This window comes from Paramormyrops kingsleyae, chromosome 12 (assembly GCF_048594095.1).
Source record: "Paramormyrops kingsleyae isolate MSU_618 chromosome 12, PKINGS_0.4, whole genome shotgun sequence".
NCBI lineage: Eukaryota > Metazoa > Chordata > Actinopteri > Osteoglossiformes > Mormyridae > Paramormyrops > Paramormyrops kingsleyae.
Window position 1 is genome coordinate 13158484 of NC_132808.1, and position 26792 is coordinate 13185275.

Below are 26792 nucleotides of genomic sequence, written 5' to 3' on the forward strand. Positions count from 1 at the left end.
ACGGTGATGTCATCAATTATTGATGCCTGCCGGAACACAGCTCCTGTGTGGGTCTGCATGCCCACAAACACACACACACACACACACACATGCATGCACACACACACACGCACACACACGCACACACACACACACACACACACACACACATGCATGCACACACACACACACAGTCGTGTAAACATATCTTTGTGGGGACCGCTCATTTATTTCTGTGGGAAAAATGCTAACGCTAACTATGACAACCTTAACCCCCACCCAGCCCTAAACATAGCCATAAGCATAACCAAGCAAAATACAAGAGTTTTTGCAGTTTTAGTTTTTTCATTGAAGTGAAAGATTTTTATTAAATTGAGGGAAACTGGTCCCCATAAGGGAAAAAAAATTCATCACGTCGTGAGGACATTGTGTCCCCATAAGATAAGGTATACCCGCTTGCATACACACACAGACACAGGCACGCACACACACACATGCACACCCCCTATAAGCCCGCTGTGTGTGGACAGTGTTGCCTCCAGCTGGTGTGCTTACGCAGTCCAAACTGGACACCTTCACCAACATCCCCCCCCCTTCCATAATAGCCTATAGTCTTCACAGTCTCTAACCGTGTTACCAATTTTCTCTCAAACATCCTAAGGATCATCAAAACCGGCAAAAAAAAAAAAAAAACAGCAGCCAAAGATGTATATTTATACAGGATCACACAACATGTTCTGGAGCCCCCTGCACTGGCAACATGCAGTCTTTGTTTTGGACAAAGACCTGAGAGTTTGAAGTCAGGGGTCCTAGCAGCTGACGCAACTCGATGGACATGTGTCACGCTCCGTTCGGATGGAGCGCCACCTGCAGGCTCTCGGCGGCGCCGAGCAGAGCCGCTCTGAAGACAGCCGACGCGGCGGAGCAGAATGGCACTTCAGCCCACACACAGACACTCGTCGGGACACATTTCTGGGTGATGTCCTGCTTTTCTCCCTGCATGTTTAGCAAAAGCATCTCCTGGCCAGAAGCCTACTGAAGTATGTGCAGCACAGAACAGCAGAAAACGCAGCGGAGACCTGGTCACCTCCGAGCTGGGGGTGTTGCAGGTGAAAATCAGCATGATGGGGGGTGGGTGGGTGTAAAGCACACAGCACACAGTGTCCTGAGGAAATGAGTAACTAGCAGGAAAACTAGAGGCTATGCAAATTACAGTATGCAAAGGAAATGCCAGCAACCTAATTAGGTACATTTTAATTGAGCAGTCAGGAAACTCATTGTATGTCTATCTCAGGAGAGTGAAATCCATCAAACTGGAGTGAGCAAGGACAGGCAAAATGGACAGGGAGAAAAACGTTTTCCGGAAATGGGACTGGCAAGCAAGCAGACAGCTGAGAGAACACTGGATTGATGTTCTCAATCTGATCTCTCAGGGTGAAGAGTGTCTTCAGTATATTGGGGCTCATAATCAGAAAAATCATCCCACCCTCAATACAAATTATATTTATTTACATTTACATAGCCTGGCCACTAGGGGGCCAGACACAAGCAACCTCTACCAAAAAAAAATTTAAAAAATTAAAAACCCAGGGACATGACAGAAATTTAGCGGGATGTGTCAAATCGCCATGGAAACTGCTCGCGGGGCAGATGAGGCATGACCTACCTCCACAGGGAGCTTTCTAGCACCTTTGTAGAATCCGCATGGTAGTACTTGGTGAGGATGAGGATGACCTGGGGGCACAAGGCATGAAGAGATAAGTCAGGGTGAGAATCCATCCTAGGGACGCACACATGAGTGTAAATTACAGAGAGATGAAGGGGGGGGGGGGGGGGAGTTGTAACCCCCCAATAATCAAAACCAGCCAATACAATCCCCTGGGCCCCCTAAAATGGGTGGAGACCTCAAACCCCCCCCAGTGCCCAACCCAAAGCTATGCCCTTGGACACACATATGCAGGACCCCCCAATGGACATAACAGAACATATAGACTGAGGGTATGGAAGAGAATCTCTTACAAACTTCACTCAGAGATCATCTCTAAAACAAACTTTGCCTTCTGCCATCCAGAAAAGGCAAAAAGTTGATTGTGCAAAAGACGGCTACTTGTTAAACGGCAATTCATTACGCAATTAGCACACAATTAAAGACAGCAACACAAAAGGTGGCCCAACATCACTGTGCTTTTCCCGAGCTTAATGATGCCTGATATTTCAGAGCAGGAGGAGGACGACAATAAATTCATTTTATACTCAAAATGCCAAATTAGGTCTTTCCAAAGTAAGATGATTAAAAACAAATGAGCACTCAGACCCAGCCATCACAAACAGGCACTGACAGACAGGCAAGGAGCCTGTAATTTCATTTCCATAACATATGCCCTGATGTATTCCTAAGACAAGGGCGCAAAGGAGAGAGGCCCCAGTGCCTGGATCTCTGGCATGGAGACCCTCAGAACCCTGGGACTTCACTAGGATATCAACAGCTTTCTGGCCCCTGCTGGGGCATACAGGGCTAAACCCACATGTGATGCAGAGGGAGAGCAAGGCCCGAGACCAGGCCCGGGTGAACCAAACGATCGGACCAGGGCGTGCAGTTCTGGAAGGACGAACAATCACATTAAGACCAGGACTAGCTGTGTGTCCTCGTAGAGACTGGCTGCACGTCCTCGTAGCGACCGGCTGCACGTCCTCGTAGCGACCGGCTGCACGTCCTCGTAGCGACCGGCTGCACGTCCTCGTAGCGACCGGCTGCACGTCCTCGTAGCGACCGGCTATGCGTTCTCGTGTCCTTGTAGTGATTGTCTATGTGTCCTCATAGCGACCGGCTGTGTGTCCTCGTGTCGTTGTAGTGATTGTCTGTGTCCTCGTAGTGACTGGCTTTGTTTCCTCGTGTCTTTGGAGCGACCGATTGTGGGTCCTCATAGCGACCGGCTGTGTGTCCTCGTGTCTTTGTAGCGATTATCTGTGCGTCCTCATAGTGACCGGCTGTGTGTCCTCGTGTCTTTGTAGCGATTATCTGTGCGTCCTCATAGCGACCGGCTGTGTGTCCTCGTGTCTTTGTAGTGACCGGTTGTGGGTCCTCATAGCGACCGGCTGTGTGTCCTTGTGTCTTTGTAGCGATTGTCTGTGTGTCCTCATAGCGACCGGCTGTGTGTCCTCGTGTCTTTGTAGCGATTATCTGTGCGTCCTCATAGTGACCGGCTGTGTGTCCTCGTGTCTTTGTAGCGATTATCTGTGCGTCCTCATAGTGACCGGCTGTGTGTCCTCGTGTCTTTGTAGCGATTATCTGTGCGTCCTCATAGTGACCGGCTGTGTGTCCTCGTGTCTTTGTAGCGATTGTCTGTGTATCCTCGTAGTGACTGGCTGTGTGTCCTCGTGTCTTTGTAGTGACCGGTTGTGGGTCCTCATAGCGACCGGCTGTGTGCCCTTGTGTCTTTGTAGCGATTGTCTGTGTGTCCTCATAGCGACCGGCTGTGTGTCCTTGTGTCTTTGTAGCGATTGTCTGTGCGTCCTCATAGTGACCGGCTGTGTGTCCTCGTGTCTTTGTAGCGATTATCTGTGCGTCCTCATAGTGACCGGCTGTGTGTCCTCGTGTCTTTGTAGCGATTGTCTGTGTATCCTCGTAGTGACTGGCTGTGTGTCCTCGTGTCTTTGTAGTGACCGGTTGTGGGTCCTCATAGCGACCGGCTGTGTGTCCTTGTGTCTTTGTAGCGATTGTCTGTGCGTCCTCATAGTGACCGGCTGTGTGTCCTCGTGTCTTTGTAGCGATTGTCTGTGTATCCTCGTAGTGACTGGCTGTGTGTCCTCGTGTCTTTGTAGTGACCGGTTGTGGGTCCTCATAGCGACCGGTTGTGTGTCCTCATGTCCTTGTAGTGATTGTCTGTGTGTCCTCATAGCGACCGGCTGTGTGTCCTGTTAGCGACCGGCTGTGTGTCCTGTTAGCGACCGGCTGTGTGTCCTGTTAGCGACCGGCTGTGTGTCCTGTTAGCGACCGGCTGTGTCTCCTTGTAGCTTAATGGCCCGGTGCAGCCCAGCTCTTAATGCTCACAGGCCAAGCAGGCAAACAAAACAGCAGCCGTCAATGCAAAACATCATCGGCGGTCCCACCCCGTCAGTGACGGATGTGGGGCAGAGATTGCGGTGCTTGTTTGGCACATGAGGAAAGACTATCATCTTACACAAATAGCTGTCTAGTTCACTACTTAGATTTCAGGTTAAATATTTACCCCTACTCCCCTTTGCATAACAATCAGACATGCTCAGAAGAACACAAGCAAACAGTTTTAGAGATGACAGGGACTTAGCAACCCACAGCGTGTTTCTGCTTGATATGGGGGGGGGGGGGGGGGACACTACAGTGAGACGGAGCCCACAGAGGCAAAGAGTGCGCTAATCCATTATTCATCTCCAAAGATGCTACAGAGCCCCCCCTTTGGGTACAGGGACTGCCGCGTTCCTCACGCCTACACCTCCTGCTATGGCTTTCGCTGTGGCCACATGACTTGGGGCTGTACCAAGGCTTGTGTGTGTGTGTGTGTGGGGGGGTAAAGCCCTGTGTGTACTATGCAGCCAGAACCACTGATGGGGTTGGGGGGGGGGACTAAAGGCTAATTGGGAGAGACAGCTGAGGCTAAAAGCACTAATAGCCAATTTGGGACAGCGATGAAAGTTGTGACATGTTATTTAATTTAGGATTAAAAAAATAACTTTCCAGGCAGTCAATAATTCTGAGGAGTTCGATCTAATAACCATGACAAATGTTTCACCACGGAAAAGGCTGGCATGGTTCAGCGGACGGGATTACTCTTCCAAACTGAATATTTACACTGGTGGGTTAAACGAGCCTCTTTAAAATCGCTAAAGCTGGCAACATTCTGGCAATACGCTTGCATTAAAATGCCACAAAGCTAGATGACCGGGGCGTTAACGAAATCTCCCAACCCCCCCGCCCCCACCCAGCACCATAAACTCATGGTCAGTGCGAGAAACAGGTAGGGGGTCCTACAGGAGCTGACCTGACGTCCTCTCTCTAGAAACACAGACTGGCGCAGGAGAGACACCGAGGCAGGTGAGTGACCCCCCCGCTTTGAGGAGCCGCAGGCTGACAGGAGGGAGCTGGTGAACACTAAGCTTGCTAAGGGAGTCGTCGACTATCCAGACAGGGTGCAGCCATTCCAGATGCATCCATCATTACAGCCAAGCTTCTTTTTCAAGGGGTTCGATAAACGCACCAACGGTGTCCTGTGCCTGATCAAAACATCCGGCTTTGTTTTAAAGGTGGCGCGGGCCAGCAAGGCTGGCAACGGCAGCATGGCCGAAGACAGAAAGGCGGGGCGAGATCTGCTCATCAGCCCAGACTGGCCAATCACAGGGGCTGCACAGTGGAGTAGCAGCAAGATGTCAACCAGGGGGGTCTTGTTTTGAGAGGGGAGAGCTGCCCGCTCCGTGGGCATTGGCTTCACAGCCATATCGGCAGGACTCTCTACCCTCACCCCCCTATATGGCATCGCCTTAAGGCAGGGTTTGGCCAATCTTATCCGCAAAGGGCCAGTGTGCATGCAGGTTTTTAGGATAAAAACCTTTAGGTCAGCTGTTCAAACCCAGATGTGAGGACTGTTCAGCCAATCAGTCCTCTAATTATTAATCTAATTAGGGTGTTGCAGCGGCGCTTTCTGGATTGAAAGACTTCCCACCCCTGCCTTAAGGGATCCAGATTTTAACATACAGGTTTCTCTGTAACACAAGGTGCGGTGGCTTACTTGGGGATTCAAACACACAGCTTTCCGGTGGCAAATCCACAGCACACACACGCCTTAACACAGGCGTGTGGAGGAACCCATGTCATATACCAGCAATGCTTGGATGCTGCTGCAGAGATTATTGTTGGGGAAGGGGGGGGGTGTTGAGCGTCTTGAGAGGGCCCCACCCCAACGCAAGGGGAATCAGGAGGGGGTACAGTGGGACTCCAGCAATAATCACCAGTCAGTGGGGTGGGGGGGGGATAGGGATGCTGAATGTGGACGACTAGCATGTGACCCAAAGTGACCAGAAGCAGAGGACCACACACACACGCGGCACCACAGCACAAGAGTAATTGCTTCCTGCAGCCTGCTTTTCATTAAGAAGACAGATTTGATTCCGAAAGGCCTGTCTCAGTCACGCAAGAGGCCTCCTTAGGTGCAGTGGAACGTATCTGGTTAAATCAGCACCTAACACACCCCACACCCAGGGGTGCGGAACAGACTGGTACTCCTCCACTAGCTGGGCACGTCATCGATATCGAGCCTGAACTTCCACTCTAATCAGTCCAATATGAGACAATCTCTCTCTCTATCTCTCTCTCTCTCTCTCTCTCTCTCTCCCTCTCTCATGTACACGTACACACAGTGCAACAGCAAGGGACAATTCAACCACCTGAACAGTAGGTGGCACAGTAGTTAGGAACCTGATTTTTCCCAAAACCACTGGCCCAAGGATAAGTCCGGTCTTTGCAATTCAGTAGTTCCATCCAGGGGTATAGGAACCAGAGAGTCAAGAATGATGTGCCCCCACCCCCCCAATATTTAATTTGGATTAATTTATCCCCTCAGAAAACAGACGTTAATTTAAATTATTAGGTAGCGCCCCCTCAATATCAAATTCTCTCCTCTGTCATTGGTTCTAGTAACACCATTTGGATCTGTGACGGATCCATAAGGTGAATATAGTAAGAAACAGAAAGAAGTATTACAGTATTAAAGACTATTAAAGCCATCAGGTTGTAAAGCGTGCAAAGCCGTTGGCCCCCAGGCCCCTCCAATCAGCCAGAGGTTCTCCTTAAAGCAGAAACCAGCCGGTAGGCCCCCCCGTCTTGCTGCAGGACGTCCTGCGTATCACAGATCCATGCACATCTGACTTGTGACGCAGCAAATGGCACCTTCAGAATTCTCTGCACACAGAATCAGGTCCAGGTCCTCCAAGGCTCATTCAGCACCCCAAGCACATTCCCAGTCCGCTCTCTCATTTTCTCTCTGCCTCCTAATTGTACTGACCGGTCAGAAGAACAGGGTACCGGGAACCCAAAGGAAATTAGAGAGGAGCTCCCAAAGCAGGGTGAGAGGAGATCTGCGGGACAAGGGGTGGCCGGGGGTGGGCCGGACCCCCAAAGAGAGATGCGTGGGAGGGAGGCAGCCCCCGTGCTGCGATGGGCCCTAAGGCTGATGCCATACCTTCACAGATAGAGCGATAGGGAGGGATACAGCAGCCAGTCGCCGGAAATAGGAGCGAGTGCAGCAGGCAGAGATATTTCAGGAGCGACTCCAGCCAAGTGCGAAACTACGAATTGTTATTGCAGCTCTTGTTGTTCTTTTTCTCTCCCCCCTCCTTCTCTCTCTCTCTCTCTCTCTCTCTCTTTCTGCCTTTCGTCTACCCCTCATTCCAAACAGATTTGAAACTATAATTAAGGCTCGGAATCCGCCACACCTGCGGGTTAATTATTTTTCACGCATTAAAACGTGTTTATCGCAGGCTGTTATCTATTTATTTTGATCTCGCAGTCGGCTAAGATAGCACAGCGTGCAGACAGGAATAACAGACATTCACAGAGGCAGACGGCTCTGCATCAATTTATAGAAACCCCCCGCCTCCACCAAAAATACCCTACTCGCCATTCACGCGGTGTTAATCACAATAATCAATATCCACGCAAGAAGAAATCCCTCAAAATCACTTTACATTTGCTGAAATTACCCCATTTAAGACTAAGGAAACCTGAAACCCTTTAGCAACTGGAAGAAGGTTAGAACAAGGAAGCACTCAGGAAACTCAGCACAAGTGTCTCATTGACCAAATGATCAATCTAACGACTGAGGAACGGGAGGCATCTGACCCCTGACTGGTCAGTCAATTTGCTGAAGGGAACATGTGCAACGCAGCATGTGTATCGAAGGCCGGTGACCCTGAAATCACACCTAATGCCCCTACAGTGAATGCAATCACCCAGACTGTAGAACACCCTGTGGGATTGGTATTACGCCACACGAAATAGTTCCCTTTTAAACAACAGGACCCTAGCAAGTTAAGCGCAAAAATAAATGACAAAACGAGGGTGATCTGAACCCATATATTACTGTTAAATGGTGCTATGATACACACACAGGAATGAAGTATATCACAGAGGCCTGCCCAGGATTAAACATTGCCTACCAGATTTTAAAGAGTAGCAAGAAATAGTTACTGATTACGTATTTACTTACAGGTATAATGCCTTCACTCTGTAAGTCTCGAAGAAACCTACACCGTTTTATAACATGGGCCGGCTGTGTTTGTGAGTAAACGTGCCAGAGAGCTGACCGTCCCTTTGGGTTGTGCTTTGCACAATAGCGCTAAGATGCGCCACTCAAGCCAAAAAGAAATACTACGGCTTAAAATGTGTTACACGTCCTCATCGTGGCGGGAAGAGCCAGACCTAAAGCCTCCCACGTCTCCAGAGCCACAGGTGCCTCTGCAGTCATCAAGGGGGACAAATCAGAGCAGAGGAAGGATGCAGCTGGCTTTTAATGGCAAAGCTGCTAAATCATTCTCCGCTGTGGGCTCCCTCTGATCTCCTCCATGGGTCCCTGCTCTTATAGAGGTTTTTTAAAAAAGGGGGGGACAGAAAACATAACCGCAGTGCTACAGTGAAACAGAATCCTATCTGGGCGAGACAGCCTCCTCTTTAGTGGATACAGCTGTTAGCGCCACGAGCAGCTGTCGGGTTAGCATTACGCTAATCCAGCTTCCGCATCTCCCATTCCCGTTTGGCAGACGGCCCGTCCCACCGGCGAGGTCACCGCTGCCGGGACGGGAGGGCATGCCGGGAAACACGGGCACCTTTAGCCCTCGGTAACCCCACAGAATTACACTTCTAAGGGGGGGCAGATAGAATTCTGCAAAAGATAACAAAAGATTAAAAGCCTTTCGTAGCTCCCCGAGGTTGTTCGCATTACTCTGCTATTAAATCTTTAAAACTTGCATCTAATGGGAGACATGAAGCTATTAAAGAAGGAAAAAAGGAAAAGCGGTTCAAATAAAATCAAGAGTTAGGGCTTACTGGATCTCTCTCACACAGGTTTAATGTTGCAAGGACCAAAGCTCACACCATACAACCTACCTGTGCTGGATGGATCCCAGTGACATCACCCGAGAAGACTGCAAGGAATTCATCTGTCTGTATTTGCTAGACAGGACCATAAAGATCAAGCTAAAGGGTTTTATGGACACATCCTTCAGCAGGGGTAGGTACCCTGATCCTGGATTGCCAGTATCCAGCATGTTTTCTACCCTACCGGATGGGTTATGATCTGCCTGAGATCAGGTGTGGTTCATCCAAGACTTGGTAGGATGGAAAACCTGCTGGATCCCGGCACTCCTGGATCAGGGTTGCCTACCCCAATTGTATAAGGATATCAGGATATCAGAAGGTACCTCGCCCGATGTCCAGTCCTTGGATTTTCAAGTCCAGGAACTATGAATCCAGACCAAGATTTTGTTTCCACCAACCGGTTGAGTGCTCTGTGACTGCGACTCTTTATGCTCAGCTAGATGGTAGAAACAAAATCTTGGTCTGGATTTTTGCTTTCTTGCTGGGGTCCTGTTGTTCAAAGGGGAACTATGTTGTGTGGCGTAATACCAAAGCCAACCCCGCTAAAATGTGCAACATTGCCGATGTCACACTGCCACCGGGGGCTTAGGCTCACATGGTTTAGTTTCTGGCCGCTCAGACGCCACAGATGCCTCATGGACATGTCACTCACTGGTGTCAAGGCCGCAACGGTTAAGAAAATAATTTGAGACAAAAAGTTCTAAAGCAAGGAACAGTGGCAACAGGAACTAGACACGCCCAAGCTGCGTACACGTGTGATGCCAAGTCATCTGCCTGTCAGCTGCTTCCTCCTTGATAGGCTGGTCTCCAAGTACCCGGTGCTGACAGGACTGGGGCCGCCAAGTGTGAGACGCACAAATGAGAAAGCGGAGTTGGAGTCCAGCACCAGCTGGCACAGAAGCAACAAATAACAAGATCATAGACCAAAGCAGAACCCAGGACGCTGAGATAGGCGCAGCGCCAACCAAACCAGCAGAACCAAGCCTGATAAAAGAGCCCCAGCACAGAGTGAGCTTAAGTTGATTAATAAACTGCCAACAGGCAGATCGGAACCATCTGCAGGAGGTTGTGGTGGACGACCACGCCTGCCACAGGTAACTTATGATCCGGACTCGAGGCCTCGTGTGTGTGTGTGTGTGTGTGGCTCTGTAGGTTAGCACTGTGTGCTTCTCAAGGAGAAGTATCTGGTTCAAATCCCACAGCTGCTAGTGGTTTCACAACTGCACCTTTGAAGGCCATTAACCCTAATTGACCTGCTCTCTCAGTTGTATGTTTGGATAAAGGTTTCCGTTAAATAACCGTATTACAAATGAATGACAGAAATGGATCTCAGACTATCTCACTGATGATGGTCATGGGGAGAGTGGCTGAGCCTCTGTCGCGGAAACTCGCCTTCGGCCACTTTTCAGCTGCCGGCGTAAACACAAGAACCCGAATGTTGCAGGTTCAGATCCCAGGAAAGACACTAGACTACAGCTGAGAAGATTATTTACATTAACTGTAATGTTTGGGTCTGGATTACATTCTCTAGCTAAATGCGTCATTTAATCATGATAATATGCTTTGGGAAGCCTGAAGTCCCAGACAGAAGTTCTGCGGCAGTGTTGCCTATATAATGGTGAGGAGTTGACAGTGACATGATGGACGCTCACCATCGTAATGAAGATGAACATCGGGTCCTCCATCCACCGTTCGCTCTGCCGCTTACCCTTTCGAGGGCTTCACTGTGAAACTGAGCATCTGCACTTCAAATAATTCATGTGTTTTAATTATATTTTTAATATGTGCCCATAAAAATGTGTCACTTTACAGCACCCATCCTATTTGTTAACTGAGATTCATTTATTGTTAATTGAGGAAAAATACAAATTGGCTGCTTTCATAATTTACCCCCCGGCCGCGCACACACCCCAAAGCCAACCCCGCTCGACAGTTCCATGTCGATAAATTTCCGGGCGTACCAGCTGCTCCGGTGAATATTCCGAAGCTCTCACCAGAACTGTTACGGAACAGCCCCGGTAATCGAGCTGCTGGAGGGTGAAGCTAACTGAGGATGTCCTGAGGGAGAAAGGCAGGCATGCAGGCTGTGATCGGCTCCGAAGAGTCCAGCGATCATTACCGCCATCGTCTGAAAGGAGGGCAGCCCGAAACAGGCCTGGCTGCAGGATCAGCTCCTGTCCTGGGTCCCACATGGACATGGGATCACATTAATGTGGAGTGGTTTTAAAAACCCGACATGCCATTACTGTATACATCAGTGTTCACCAACTGGCGGAGAGAGCTGACTTCCAGCTGGCAATAGGGGGGACCGTCCCTCCCCAAGTGGACCTTGGCTTTGTGTTGCTGATCGAATTTAGCCCTCAGGGAAAAAGTTGAGGACCCCTGGTATACAGTGTTATTTCCAGATATAAATTTGATTAATCTGTCCATGCTCGTGAGATGTAATTTAAAGAGACATAAAATGTCTTAACATATTTATCATTCACTGACAGTTGAATCCAGATTAAGTCGTTGTTTTCATGGGAAAATCACTTCAGGATCCAGCATGCTATGGTCCCCATGGGTCCCCATGGGTCCCCAATTTCACCCCATCTGCAGCAGGGAGGGGGGGGGAGCGTGTTGGAGGCTGGCGAGGGCCTTAACAACGCCTCTTATCCCTGGAGAGTCCAGGACACTCAGCTGAACTTCTCCGTATAAAAAAAACACCTGAAATTAGCATCAACCGAAAATGATGAGCTTATAGCAAGCAGGCATGTTGGGAAAAATCAACTTCCTCTGTGCGATCTGTACTCCCCCCACCTGCAGCCGACCCCCAGCCATAAGCACAGCCCTGCTGACCTCCTGTCCTCCATCCAGCTGGGCCCAAAGGTGCATAACCAGTGAGAAACATGTTCCGCTTTCAGATGTGCCAGATGGGAAGAGGGACAGACTCGGAGGGCCGATATATCATGGCGTGCTGAGAGCCCCCAGCTGAAGCAGCCTGTTACCCCACATCGCGCTTTACCGCCCACGCCCCCGAAAAGCAGCCGCGAGGCCGGGGAAGGTGAAAAGTTAGCTAAAGGCATTCTGGGGGGAAGGGGCGCCGTAAATATGCGGTTAAGTAGAGCGCACTGGAGTCTGTGTGAGCACTGCGCACGCCCCGCCCTGCCTGCACCGTTGCCGTGGTGTCTACGAAGTTCGGAAAAGGATGTGAGCAATCTCTGGGACCCGGAACGTTCCACAGCTGTGCTGCCAAAGAAGCCTGTTTAGTCTGAAAGACACCTGGATTGTGTCACCGGCCAGCTTTCCGCCACGGCGTCCGCCCCCACACCCGGCCTTGTTATCTCTGTGAATGAGCTACAAGGAATGGACCTTGCTAAGCATTTCTTACTTGCTAGCAAGTTTTTTTTTAATCTATAAGGAAGTTTCCCTGCTTGCCTGTGAGAAACAACTGCAGGAGAAGCCACACTCAGGCCAGGGGGTGTGTTTAATCTGTACTGTACAGACGGCAGACTGATTGAAATCTAACTTTTCATCTGTCCAGCCTGATGTCCTGTTTTCCTGTCAGCAGGGCTGGTCCTTAGTGGCGCCCTAGGTAAGTATCATCTCTGGCGCCCCCTGTCTGAGGCAAAGTGAAATTGGCCGGCAGGTTGGCACCCCCTCAGAAGCTTACACTGTGTCACCCATAGGGCTGACCGACCCTGTCTGTCAGACACAGGTGTCTGACCTCATTCGGGTCCCGACTCTGAGCGAATACTCCTGCCCATCGACCGTGCGCCTGTGTGCAGAGCTACGCGCACCTGATCACGTCCCTGGGGCGAGCCGTGGAAACAAACTGGCATCCTCTGCCCCGGCCACAGCATCGAGGACGTCCGTGCAGCGGGAGGAAGCAAGCGGGCAGCAGTTAACGACCTGCGGTTAACGAGCCGGGCTTGCGGTTAACGAGCCGGATCCGGGGACGGCGGGGAGCTGGTGGCAGACCCTGCTGCTGCACTGCAGAGCTGGACTTCATTTAAACTTGTATGTTTCGTTAAAAGTCTGATTAGCAGCCAAAACAAAAACACATTCCCCCTGAAAACAGTGACTGTCTCGAAGCCAAGTGACAAATCAACTAAAAAAACTGTGTATTTTCCTTAACACGCGAATACCGTGGGCGGTATGATGGCTCAGTGGGCGTCCCTGCCTCCTCACACCTCCAGAGGGGGGGGGGGGTGTTTGAATCCTGCCTCTGCTCTGCTCTGTGGCGTTTGCATGATCTCTCCATGTGCTGTGGGTTTCCTCACATGGCCCAAAGACATACGGTGAGGCTGATTGGTGTCTCTAAATTGCTCACCGCATGCTTGTGTGCATGAGCCTTATGATAGGCTGACACCCCCTCCAGTACATACCCTCCCCAGCCTGGGATAGGTTCCAGGTGACCCTGATCAGGATAAGTGTTTATCCATAAACAGACGTGGAGGAAATGCTGGTCATATTTGTTCCTTCAGTAAGCGACGGCATACAGAATAAGCTACGAGGCCTGCTGGAATCTTCCGATGGGAATTCAGAAGACACCTCGCTCGATAGGGGCTGGTGACCCTTCGGTCAGAGGCCATGTCACCCACCCCTCCAGGAGCCGCTCCCAGTGACGATCTCCTGAAAGGCTAAGCGGCTAGATGGCAATGCTTGTCAGCTAGAGATAGCAGCAGCTCGTAGGGGAGGGTAAAGTTCTGGGTTTTGGGTTTTTTTACAGTATAATCACCTCAGCAGGGGATGGACGCCAAGCCAATGGCTTTTACCAGTTCTTTCTGGGTGAAGGAAAGAAGCGTTTTGGCTCCTAAGCGCGGTGATACCGCCGGCCGGTTTTGGACTGGAGGGCCTATCTTTCAGTTTCCTGGTGGGAAGATGCGAGGCGCGCAGCTCTGCGCAGTGACGCAGAGGAGAAAAACAAACATAAAAACAAAGGCTTCCCCGTGGACATCGTTCCTTAGGAACACGACAGCCCGCGCGCCAGATTGTTATAAAACCAAACTTTGGGGAGTGCTGCTATTTTGGGGTGGGGGGGGGGGGGATGGTGTCTGAAATGTCAAGCAGATGGGGGAATTTCTCTGGTCCACGGCCAACCCCACAGGACTCATACATAAACATGGGCACCTTGTAGAATTAAAACCAAGAGAATAATCATTTATCGGGCTGTGCTTTGCTCCTGGGGAGGCACCGTTGGCAGAGCGGGGGCCACAGACATGTTCGCTCTGAGGATCCCTTAGTGTCATTCATCACCGCTGCTCTTATTCTCAGTATGCAAATGAGCAGAGAGTTTCGTGGGCATCTGAGGTTAACAAAGGGAGATGATTCAACTGATGTACATTAAAGGGACATCAGCCGCTTGGCTGCTGTCTCCTCGAAATTCCTGATGTGAGAACCAGGGATTTTAGTGCACGATGTAAGATTACGGCATCGCTGACGGCCCTCCAGGTAATTTGATCTTTGAGAGCAATGGTGGGCGTGCGGAACCATGTAAACAACAGGGCCAAACTGAAAGACCCAAACCAGGCCTAACCAGGCATGACAGACCACATGGAGAGCGCCATGGCAACCATATGCTGGTGTCACCAGGGACACACAGTGAAGGATGTATGAGTGGCCAATCCAGGACTCAGGACCGCAAACGGACCAGAGGAAGAACGGCATGATGAGATTGCTGATAGCCGGATAGCTTACGGGTCTACCAGCTACACCTCAATGGCTCTTCCTAGCTTTGGGTACAGCTGCGAATTAGGACGGCATCATCTAAATGCTCCCCCAAATCCACATGATGAACTCTTGTGCCAAACCAGCCTATGTCTTTGCTCCGAGTGCAGAGCAGTGGAATAACATCTCCGAGTTATTTGTAGAAGCGCTCATTTGCACTTTTCATTGCTAACATTTGGCCGTGCATTTCATCCGAAGCTCTGGACCGCTAAGATCCACCGGCTGCTCCATATTATTTATGAGTCATACGCCTGCCTTGAACCCCCCGCCCCCCTCAATGACATACAATAAAATTCAGCGCCCTTTTTTATAACAACAAATCTCAGTCTTCGTGTAATGCCCAATGAGCGGATTCGCATGATGCTAACGGTGGACGCTAACTTGGAGAAATATGCAAACTCAAAGGCCTGAGGGATTACAGGCTCACAAAGTCATTTCAGGGGAGGGAAGCCGGAAAGGACGGTCAGCAGCGGCAGGGTTGGGGGCGGCCATTTCTCTGGAAATGTCATGTCTGCCAGCAGAACTATGGGTCTGATTAACTTGCTATTTTGAGGTCATTGCCCCACACCGTTGCCGTCGCTCGCCGAAAAAGGTCAATAGCGAGCGGATAGATGTTTTGGTGACATCAGATGGACGTTACTTAATCACTATCATTATTCCGTCTCAGGCCTGGCTCTTAACGGTCTGCCATTTGCATATATATGTACGTAGCGGGCCATTTTGCTTTTGCGGAAGTTGCCAGCACTTCCTTAACTCCCAGGGAGCTGTCTCTGGGATATTGATGCGCACTGCCCTGGGGGAATCTATCTGTCATTAAACACAGAATAAGCATCTATCCATTGCCTGAGATTAATGGGGAATCATTAACCATTTGCTGTTAACGAGCAATTCTAAAAAGCCGCCCCCCTCACTCGACCACTGGGGGGCGCTGTGCTCCTTCACTATATCCGCCACGCCTTCTCCATTTGGTGCATGTCCACTAATCGAAGCAAAGATCTAAAAGAGAAAATTCCACTGTTTATTGCTGCAGAACTTTCTAGCAAAGAGACAGCCGAGGCCTTGAGGCAGTGAGCACCCAGACGCGGTGGGCAGCCCTGGCCACGCCGCGATATACATGACGGATAAAGGGCGAATGGCGGCAAGGCACGAGCGAACGATGCACCAGAGCGGAGGGATGCAGCTCCCGGATGAGGCACAAAAGCAGAAGGAGGGAGACGTTTAGCGGCCGGATCCTAACAGCACGTAGCCCTCCACCAGGCCGCACGCTCAGATGTTAAGGAAGTTTCACGCCATTTAGAGAGAGTGGTAGCCTCCAGATATCTGCTGAATAATGATATCCTCTTCCATTGTGTCTTTGTGAACAGAAGATAAATTGATCCGAGGTAAGTCAACACTGGATCAATAATGCTGCTTAGAGATCCAAGCAGGGCCTGATCTGACTGAACATTTCAGTGTGACCCAGCTGGCCGGGATTCCAGCTCCAGAGGGATGTGACCCACGTCACCATGGCCGGCGACGCCATGAAGGACTGACTGTGGCTGGGCCTTGCACACGACACACAGGTTATCTGAAGGCGTGAGTCATTCTCCACGAGTAGGGGGGGCTGCAGCGACAGCTGCCCCCTCCGGCCTGATAGGCACGGCATGTGGGTTGGCGGGGGGGGGGAGGCCCGCAGCAATGCCGGGAATCCAGACAGGATGATCTCTCCTAAGGCCGTGAGGAATGGCCACATTCGCCCGTGTGCGCGGTGAAACATGCACAGCGTCTCATTGGCTGTAACACAGTGACAGAGGGGAAGACAAGGAGGGAGGAGGAGAGAGAGAAAAAGTGAAATTAAAGTGACGATGAGGAGCAGGAGGAAGAGAAGAATAAGTGGGAGGCGGACGGTGGATGATACACTTGGCCGCCTGTGTGGCAGGATGGCACAGTGCACCCCAGATAAAAAGGGGGCGGGGCATGTTTGTGGACACACTTCACTGGCTCCGCCTCTCACTACGGAGAAGAGCTGCTTCCCTTTATCTGCACTGATACACACTGAAGGAGAAACACATGATCTCTTCCCGCTCCTGTTACTCCTGCTCAGGTTCTGTGTGTCTGTGTGGATGTAACGTGACAGCGACCCGCTCCTCAGGAATAGATGGCAGGTATATACTAGCTTGGGTATATCGCGGTATTTTGGGTACATATTGGGTATATATGGGGTGTATTTTCAAGTCGCAGCGACAAAATACTGGTATAGCGTTGCTTTTGAAAATATGTCGAAATGCTATAGAATGGCTTATGGACAGTGTGACGTCATGAAAAATGAGGTAACACCCAAGCCTACCAGCTCGCTAAAAGCCCCACATCGCTCTGACAGGGACAGAAAGGGACAGCGTGAGTACAGGGTCAGGAGCGCCTCAGGCAGCAAGCGCTCAGCGTGACATCGCGCTAAGCTCAGTGGGACTCGCCGAGTCGTGTTAGCGCCGACGCCAGGTGCCCCGTCCCGGAACAGGACGAGAGGGAACAGCAGCTAATGTGCGTGTTCAGTTACCTTTACAAAGCAATCTTCCATTGGAACGCCCCAGTGTTCCAACAGCCTGGTGTCCTCACTACACTAACGATGATCGACAGTATAAAACTGTCACACGCATCATTAAAATGCAGGGTGCTGATTTATGGGACATCCCAAATTAGAGATACTTATTTTATCACTTGGTCGGGCAGATTTCATGATCACTCAGGGCAAAGCAGGGTGCAGATCCGGCCTCTCTCACCTGCAATCGCATGTTCACACACTAGAGTGCAAGTCAGACCGCCCCCGCCACCTGAAGCTGGTGCCAATAGCTGCGGGGGCAGGGGGGAGTGAGGCCCACAGCTCCTAGCAGAAAGACCATGCAAGGGGGCCTTCATGTTAACACCTCTCACTTTAACACCAAGTAGAAGCCCTGCTGGAAATTCAACCCAGAACCTTCTAAATAGAAATACCGAACATCACCTCAAACACCAAAACACTATGGTTTCTCATTCGCCAGACCAGATTCACGCTAACCACTTAAACCCATCCTCACGTCTATCACATCTATCACCTATGGTGTATTCCACATCCAAACAGGCCTCCAGCCCTCCCTATGATGAAACCTGGGTTCACACACCACAGTTGCAGCTGTCTTCATGATGAGTCCATTTGAGAGCATGAAGTCTGACCCGTGACAGCCCTGCAAGCACCAGGGGCACATCCATGGCAAGGCCCCCAAAATGGGCTGTACGACCTTCGACCCCACCTCAGTCTGGCCTATCAGAATTCGGTGTGGGCGCTGAGTACCGGCAGAGCCACGGGATAGGCTATAGAGACCTCTCCCATACCTCCAGTGGACGGCCACATCTACTGCGTCACATGACCAGCAAGCAGAGGGACAGATGGGCGCCTCTTGTCCTCTTCCTGGAGAGGAAATCAGACGGCCCGTTCGGAGTGGGCGGGTCTGTGACGCAGCTGAGCTCAGCGTGTGCCAAGCTACCTGGTCCATGAGTCCAACTGGAGTGCCGAACTGAGACATGAAATGGCCTGTGCCTTATGCCGGAAAATTGGACCTCAGTAGACTCATTAAATCTAAATTACACTAATTCAATTCAGGTTTCCAATTCCACAACATAATTGAGCAGTACTTGAAAATGCGAATGGGAGCATAATTAGATCTTTTGTTTTCTAATTATTTTCAGCTGGCTGTGAAAGAGGGTCCCGCGCTGAATGAGCCAGCCCCACGGACAGGTGACATATGGGGAGAGTCACTCGCTAACAGATCTGCCCACAGGTGCAAAGCAGAAGCCTGTGGAAGTGACTTGATGAAGCCGGACCCTCATACCTGGAGGGCATGACTGGCAGCCAGGCACAGTCTCTAACCCAGAGCCCCCCCCCGGTACCCGACCTGCGTAACAGAGAGCACCCTGGCATGCTGGTCTGTCAAGCTATCGGTCCGCTGACCACCCTCCCCCCCTGCCCCCCCCCTGCTATCCCAGCATCCTCACTGAGCCTCAGGGCTTGTCCTCCCTACCTCTCTACCTCACCTCTCCGGTCGCGCCTCCATGAATCTCATATTCCCTCATAAATAACAGTGTCCACTGAGGTACCTGGAAATAACGCGTGGGGGAGGGGAACTGCTGATATTTTATTTATATGAGTTTAGATCTACAGTATGTGTCTGGATTGCACACACACCTCCACCCAGCCTGTCCTGAGCGCACACTCCGAGGCGGAGACACTCTCGGATTAGTAACCTCACCCTTCCTGCTGGCTGGCTGTCCGTCAGGCGCCTGCCACATTCAAAGCCTCGCCGTCCAGCAGCGGGTTGCCGCGAGGTGCTGATAGAACTCACTCTGCCACGTGAAGATAATTGCCCCGCTCATCCTCCTGCACGGGCGCCCAATCAGGCGCCTGAATAAATCCGAACAAACATTTCAGAGACTTTAGTGCCTAATGATATAGCTGTGGTATTTTCATTTGCACTTGCTTTGTTTCTGAGATCCACAAACTCCTAACAAGGATTTGTTAGGAGGAGGTTTGAAGAGAAAACCCCACAGGCTGCTGGGATAAGTGGTGTATGATGGAGGGGAGGGGCGGCTGGTCATGTGACTAGCCGCTTTTCACAGCTCACATTCTTTCCTGTACTCTCCCGTTCCTCGTGACTCTATTCGTCAAGGTGAACCTCAACGAGATCCTAAGATGGGTCATCCCCGGCCCCCCGTCGTTCATAAGGAGGGGGTGAGAAGATGTGGGGGGAGCGGAGAGCCTGGCATGTGGGGGTATGTGTGCAGCCAGACAATCAGATATGCCCCCCCCCCCCCCCCAAGTCAGGGGGAACAGTCAGTTCGCAGTCTGGGTTTAGTCCTTCAAGGGGTGACAGGAAAACAGAGACCTGCAATCCCAGATCCTAAGTAACGGAGGGAGGGGGGACACGTGCTTAGCTTGAAGGCATTTTGCTAGCGTGTCAGCTTACTGGACATTACTGAATACCAAATGCTGCAGACGATAATCAAAAAGGCAATTTTCAAGAATTACAATTGAAGGCAATTTCAATTTAAAAAGATAAAATATAGACGACCATCCATCCATCCATCCAATTTCCATAACCTACACTGTGACCTACACTGTGACCTACACTGCAGCTCACAGATGGCCTGGAGCCTGTCCCTAGGGGCACAGTCCAGGGGACAGCATAGGTAGGATGTAGCAGACAAGCACTGGACATACCTCTGGTAGCCTTTACTAGGGTTTGACACACAGGCATATAGATGATACTGAAGCTGTCTGACTGTCTGGATGTCTTGGGGGGACATACTGAGGGGACACACTAGAGGGGTGCACTGAGTGGACACACTTAGGGGACACACTATAGTGATGCCCTGGGGGGACACACTAGAGGGGTGCACTGGGTGGACGCACTGAGGGGACACACTAGAGGGGTGCACTGAGTGGACACACTTACTGTACAGTAGGGGACACACTATAGTGATGCCCTGGGGGGACACACTAGAGGGGTGCACTGGGGGGACGCACTGAGGGGACACACTAGAGGGGTGCACTGGGGGGACGCACTGAGGGGACACACTAGAAGGGTGCACTGGGTGGACGCACTGAGGGGACACACTAGAAGGGTGCACTGGGTGGACGCACTGAGGGGACACACTAGAGGGGTGCACTGGGGGGACGCACTGAGGGGACACACTAGAGGGGTGCACTGGGGGGACGCACTGAGGGGACACACTAGAAGGGTGCACTGGGTGGACGCACTGAGGGGACACACTAGAGGGGTGCACTGGGTGGACGCACTGAGGGGACACACTAGAGGGGTGCACTGGGGGGACGCACTGAGGGGACACACTAGAGGGGTGCACTGGGGGGACGCACTGAGGGGACACACTAGAAGGGTGCACTGGGTGGACGCACTAGGGGGATATATTGAAGGGACGCACTGGTGGGACGCCTCACAGACTGCTCTGCAGCTGCTGCCCAATTTGGGAGTACTGGTGCCAGGGAGTGGGCGGGGGGGGGTAATAACTGGCTGCCATTGTTATCATTACTTCACACCAGACTATCTAATTGTCTTGTCAAGTGGGGGAGCTATTTAAAGAAAGCCCCCCCCCCCCCACCCATGTTTATTAGGGTATGGAGGTCATAATCCTCTTTAAAGTGTGAGTATGTGATAGGGAGTGATGTGCAGTGGACAGACCAGGACCGGCCACGAGTCAGCTCCTGTCTGGGGTTTCCTCAGGCCTCAGAGGACATCAAGCCTTTTGGGTATGGGGGGTGTGGGGCAGATCTCTATGAAGGCCCCCCCGCCTCCGCTGTGCTTTCTAACGAGGGCACGGATAACGATGGCGGGGAGCCATCCTCCTGATGGGAGCAGGAGGGACCGATGTGTCTCTCTCTCTTTTCTGGTGTCTCTCTTTGAGTTTGCTGGACTCCTAAGGAGGAAAATGCCACTCAGACAGCTGGGCATAAGAGTGGTGGACCAATCGTCTCATTAACCAATGATATGTTTTGAATTGGTGAATGACAGGGGAGGGGCACTCTGGGGGCCAATCAGCTGAGGCCATGCCCCTGTAGCCCCACCCCTGTAAAGCCCCTACACATTCCGCTATGGGCACACAGGCACCATGCTTGTAAACACACAAGGGGCGCTCTGCCTCCCTCTCTGACTGACTGTTCGCTGTCCAAGGCTGGACCCGGGCCATTCCCACGATGCCCCTCTGCTGATGCCCCGTCTCCTTCAGCTCCTCCCATCAGGCAGGCGCCTTGGGTCAATCCGCACGCGCACAGATACATTCAAAAGCAGCTTCTTCCCAAAGGCTCTGGCACTATTGAACTTAAACGTCTCCCCAGTCTGACAGACTGAAATGCTGCTATTACTTACATGTCTTTTTAAGCCACTGATTATGTGCAACATTTCATATTAACCATGTCATTTAACACCACTAATACGCTTTTATTCCGTATCTGTCACACTGTGCCCTTACAGCACTACTGCCGCTCGTGCTTGTTTGCACCCTGATGTTAGCTGTATGTGATATTCCCTGTAAATTTTATTTATTGCTCAGATCTCATACTTTCAAGGCACTGATATTTTTATACAGTAATATTTCTATTGTACTTATTCTTGTATATAAATGTGAAGTTTTGATATAAATGCACCACCTGGCTGACACGAATGCAATTTCATTGAGCTTGCAAATTGACAATTAAGTTCTTGAATCTTCTTGAATCTTGGGGCCTCCTGTGTCTGTGTACTGATGCTTGGTGCCAATCGCCCCCTCCCCCCCCCTCCCCTCCCCTCCCTTCCCCCAGGACAGCTCGCTGCACTCTCATCCCACAATGGGGGTGAAACACACTGTGGGCCTCCTTTTGTGCCCGGGGGCGGGAAAGATTAAAAAAAAAGCAAGTGGGTGTGAAGCCAGGCCCCCGATTGTCCGTGATTGAGCGTGATTTACTGCCAGTCGATAATTACGCCGTTTTAATATCTATATAAACAGGGGTTGACATTACTGGTAGGTAAGTACGCATTCACCTTTAAAAACAATACGTGCGACAATTGATTGTGGTAACAGTGTAAACGCGTACTTATTTTATGCGCATTTGCGCTGATATGAAAACAAAATATAATTCATTTTAATCTTTATATGCTAACTCTACTGCATTTGCAGTACACAGGTTAAAAAGCAAGGTACTTTCTTGTCATAGCAGCGCAAATGCACATAAAATACTTACGGATTTTCGCTTTTACAAACAATCGATTGTCGCACGTATGGTGTTTAAAGGTGAATGCGTACTTACGTACCAGTTAAGTCCATCCCTGTATATAAAGGCTCTGAATATACCGATTCCCTCCGCCATGCCAGGCCGGCGACTCCAGCGTGTAATATGAGCCCCCGGCGCAGTGACACGCTGCACATATGCCAGTTATGTAAAAGCTGAAAGTCCATTAACACCTGAGGGATGGTGGTCTTTCTGGGGCGGGGGGGGGGGGGATGTACCCCTGAGAAGTCGAGATCACTCTCGCTGCTCACCAAACTTCACTTCTCTAGCCGTCCCTCTCCATCTCTACCTGTACATTTAATCTAAGCCTGACTACCCCTCCCCTAACCCTTAATGGCGTATGCCGGGTGCTCCAGCCTCCAGCTTTGGTCTAATGCCCGTTACGTTGCTTACATAACTGTGCAAAGACCTGCACACAAATTAAAGCTGAAATAACCTAGACCGACACGGACAGACTGGAAACCCGCAGCTGCGTCTCGTGAGGATCCTACAATATCAAGTGCTCGTTTGTCATAACAACAAAAACAACAATGGCACCGCTGGCGTTAATTACACAGAGCTTTCCCGATCGCAGGTTCATATTACAAAGCACCTTTTTTCAATAATCTTAATTTTAATTTAATTCGTCAGTATGCTGTACATGATGAGAGGGCAGCCCCTAAAATCCAGTCCCCTGTCTATTAAATAAACATACTATTCATTCACTACCCAATGACTCTGAGCTCTACATTGGCCACACCCACTTTGCTTAGCCAATCAGCACTCTTTATCACTGCAGGCTGCCCCAATCCATCCACACCGGCCTCTCTGTGATTATCTTACACGGCTCACTGGCATGGGGTGGCATGTTGGTGCAGTTAGCACTGTCGCCGCACACCTCTGGGTCTCTCCCCCCTGCCCCATGTGTGTGGAGTTTGCATGTTCTCCTGTGTCATTGTGAGCTTCCTCTGGTTTCCCCCCACAGTCAAAAATCATGCAGAGGTGAAACCAATGGTGTGAGTATATGGATCATGCAGAGGTGAAACAACCAGATGGTGTGTGAGTGGATGGTGTGTGAGTATATGGTGTGCGAGTATATGGTGTGTGAGTAGATGGTGTGAGTGGATGGTGTGTGAGTATATGGTGTGCGAGTATATGGTGTGTGAGTATATGGTGTGTGAGTATATGGTGTGCGAGTATATGGTGTGTGAGTAGATGGTGTGTGAGTGGATGGTGTGTGAGTATATGGTGTGCGAGTATATGGTGTGTGAGTATATGGTGTGTGAGTGGATGGTGTGTGAGTATATGGTGTGTGAGTGGATGGTGTGTGAGTATATGGTGTGCGAGTATATGGTGTGTGAGTGGATGATGTGCGAGTGGATGGTGTGTGAGTATATGGCGTGGGAGTGGATGGTGTGTGAGTGGATGGTGTGTGAGTATATGGTGTGTGAGTGGATGGTGTGTGAGTATATGGTGTGCGAGTATATGGTGTGTGAGTGGATGATGTGCGAGTGGATGGTGTGTGAGTATATGGTGTGTGAGTATATGGTGTGTGAGTATATGGTGTGTGAGTGGATGGTGTGTGAGTATATGGTGTGCGAGTATATGGTGTGTGAGTATATGGTATTTGAGTGGATGGTGTGTGAGTATATGGTGTGCGAGTATATGGTATTTGAGTGGATGGTGTGTGAGTATATGGTGTGTGAGTGGATGGTGTGTGAGTGGATGATGTGCGAGTGGATGGTGTGTGAGTATATGGTATGTGAGTGGATGGTGTGTGAGTATATGGTGTGTGAGTGGATGGTGTGTGAGTATATGGTGTGCGAGTGTATGGTGTGTGAGTATATGGTGTGCGAGTGGATGGTGTGTGAGTATATGGTATGCGAGTGTATGGTGTGTGAGTATATGGTGTGCGAGTGGATGGTGTGTGAGTATATGGTGTGTGAGTGGATGGTGTGTGAGTATATGGTGTGTGAGTGGATGGTGTGTGAGTATATGGTGTGCGAGTGGATGGTGTGTGAGTATATGGTGTGTGAGTGGATGGTGTGTGAGTGGATGGTGTGTGAGTGGATGGTGTGTGAGTATATGGTATGTGAGTGGATGGTGTGTGAGTATATGGTGTGTGAGTATATGGTATTTGAGTGGATGGTGTGTGAGTATATGGTGTGTGAGGGAATAATTAATAAAATAAAGGGAATGATTCTATAAGGCTGTAACTAATCAAAACGAGAACTGACTGGTACGCCGGCAAGGCAAGGCTACCTAATCGGAAGAGATAGGGGGGGCGACAGAGAATATCAGCGGCCCCTACTTATCTTTTAGCCTTCCAGAAGGACAACTACGAGCCGGCTAGAGACATACATGGGGTTGTCACCTAGACGGAAGGTACTGAGAAAGGGGGGGAGATGCCCAAAGGGCTTTAAAAGGGATACAGCTGATACATATGGCAGAGCCTCCTCCTGTACATGCTGAATGTATGTCAGACGGCCGCTCCCGGATTATAATCAGTCAAGAGAATAAACCGGTGATTTGCAACTTCTCCCCGTGTCAGCTGTGAATCTCTTCTCATCCACGGACCCGGTGGAGACGCCGTGCTCCAACATGTGTGAGTGGATGGTGTGTGAGTATATGGTGTGTGAGTAGATGGTGTGTGAGTATATGGTGTGCGAGTGGATGGTGTGTGAGTATATGGTGTGTGAGTATATGTGAGTATATGGTGTGTGAGTATATGTGAGCATATGGTGTGTGAGTATATGTGAGTATATGGTGTGTGAGTATATGGTGTGTGAGTGGATGGTGTGCGAGTATATGGTGTGTGAGTATATGTGAGTATATGGTGTGTGAGTATATGTGAGCATATGGTGTGTGAGTATATGTGAGTATATGGTGTGTGAGTATATGGTGTGTGAGTATATGTGAGTATATGGTGTGTGAGTATATGTGAGTATATGGTGTGTGAGTATATGCTGTGTGAGTATATGGTGTGTGAGTATATGTGAGTATATGGTGTGTGAGTATATGGTGTGTGAGTATATGGTGTGTGAGTATATGTGAGTATATGGTGTGTGAGTATATGGTGTGTGAGTATATGGTGTGTGAGTGTGCCCTGCGGTGGGTTGGAGCCCCATCCCTCCCTGCCTTGCGCCCATAGCCTCCCGCATAACATAGCCTCTGGATCCCCATAACCCTGAACAGGACAAGCGGGTATAGAAAATGGATTGATGCTTATCAGTGCTGCTCCATGGCCAAACTGAGGTTACAGGGTCAAGCAGCAGTGCTTGATTATCAATGAATCAGAGCACATTCAGCTCGCATTCATGTTTATGCTGAGTAAATGGCCATGCAGGCAATAAAAGACAACACATTACGAAGTTTCTGATTACAAAATGGGTTTAGCTACTATCGAAGATGTAACTTTAAAAGTACAGAGCAAGCCAATTTGTTTTTGAAAGTACAATGTGGGCTTCAGCCATAAAGTGTGCATAGTGGCGGCATATCAGCCGTTCTTTAATGAAGAAGCCCATGCAGATATCAGCAGTATATTATCTATGATTCAGTAAAGGGCACATGCAGAAATAAGATACAAATAAAACAAAAACTCGTGCTCCTCTGTTCACATTAATAGCATTTTTGTGCTTGATAAAAGAAAACGAATCAAGCAAATTTGCCCTAAAACAATGGAGGACAGAGTGCACATCCCCAAGGACCACATGTCTTCATAGTCACAGAGTGTTAAATACAGGCTGGCGTCCCTCCTCCCTAACCTCACTAATCCAATGGCGGGTGACTGTCAGCCCTGGGCCTCCCCTGGCCAGCACTCGGCAGGACAGCATCCACCACAGGAGAACAAAAGGGAAGCCAGAGAAGGGCTGCAGGACGCTGGAGGAAATCTGCATGAACATGTGAGGAACACGCAACTGTCCACACACAGAAAATGAGGGCCATGAATCAATCTGGCAGCCCTGGAAGTGTGGGGTTATGGGGCTGCCCACTGAGACACCCCTAAATAGCATCAGAAGGTTAAATCATCACAGCACCAGGACCACATCCACGCGGCAAAGTGCCTCCTCAGCCGGAAAATGGAAAATTCTTCGGGCTTCGGGCCGTGGCACTCGGGCTCGATCGATACGGGACTGGGGGCCGTGATGCAACACGAAGGCCCCCCCCCGGATGGTCCTATACACCCCCCCCCCATTACAGGTGTTACAGAAG

General features: G+C 50.3%; 1 protein-coding gene across 3 annotated transcripts in view; it reads right to left on the bottom strand.

Moving 5' to 3' along the window:
- sorcs2 (sortilin-related VPS10 domain containing receptor 2) overlaps nucleotides 1-26792 on the bottom strand; it is a 189769-nt gene that overhangs the window by 133902 nt on the left and 29075 nt on the right. For all 3 annotated transcript variants that reach the window (XM_023825439.2, XM_023825438.2, XM_023825437.2), the window contains exon 2: nucleotides 1646-1713. In XM_023825439.2, the coding sequence (XP_023681207.2) occupies nucleotides 1646-1713 (68 nt within the window). The remainder of the gene's footprint in view (nucleotides 1-1645; nucleotides 1714-26792) is intronic.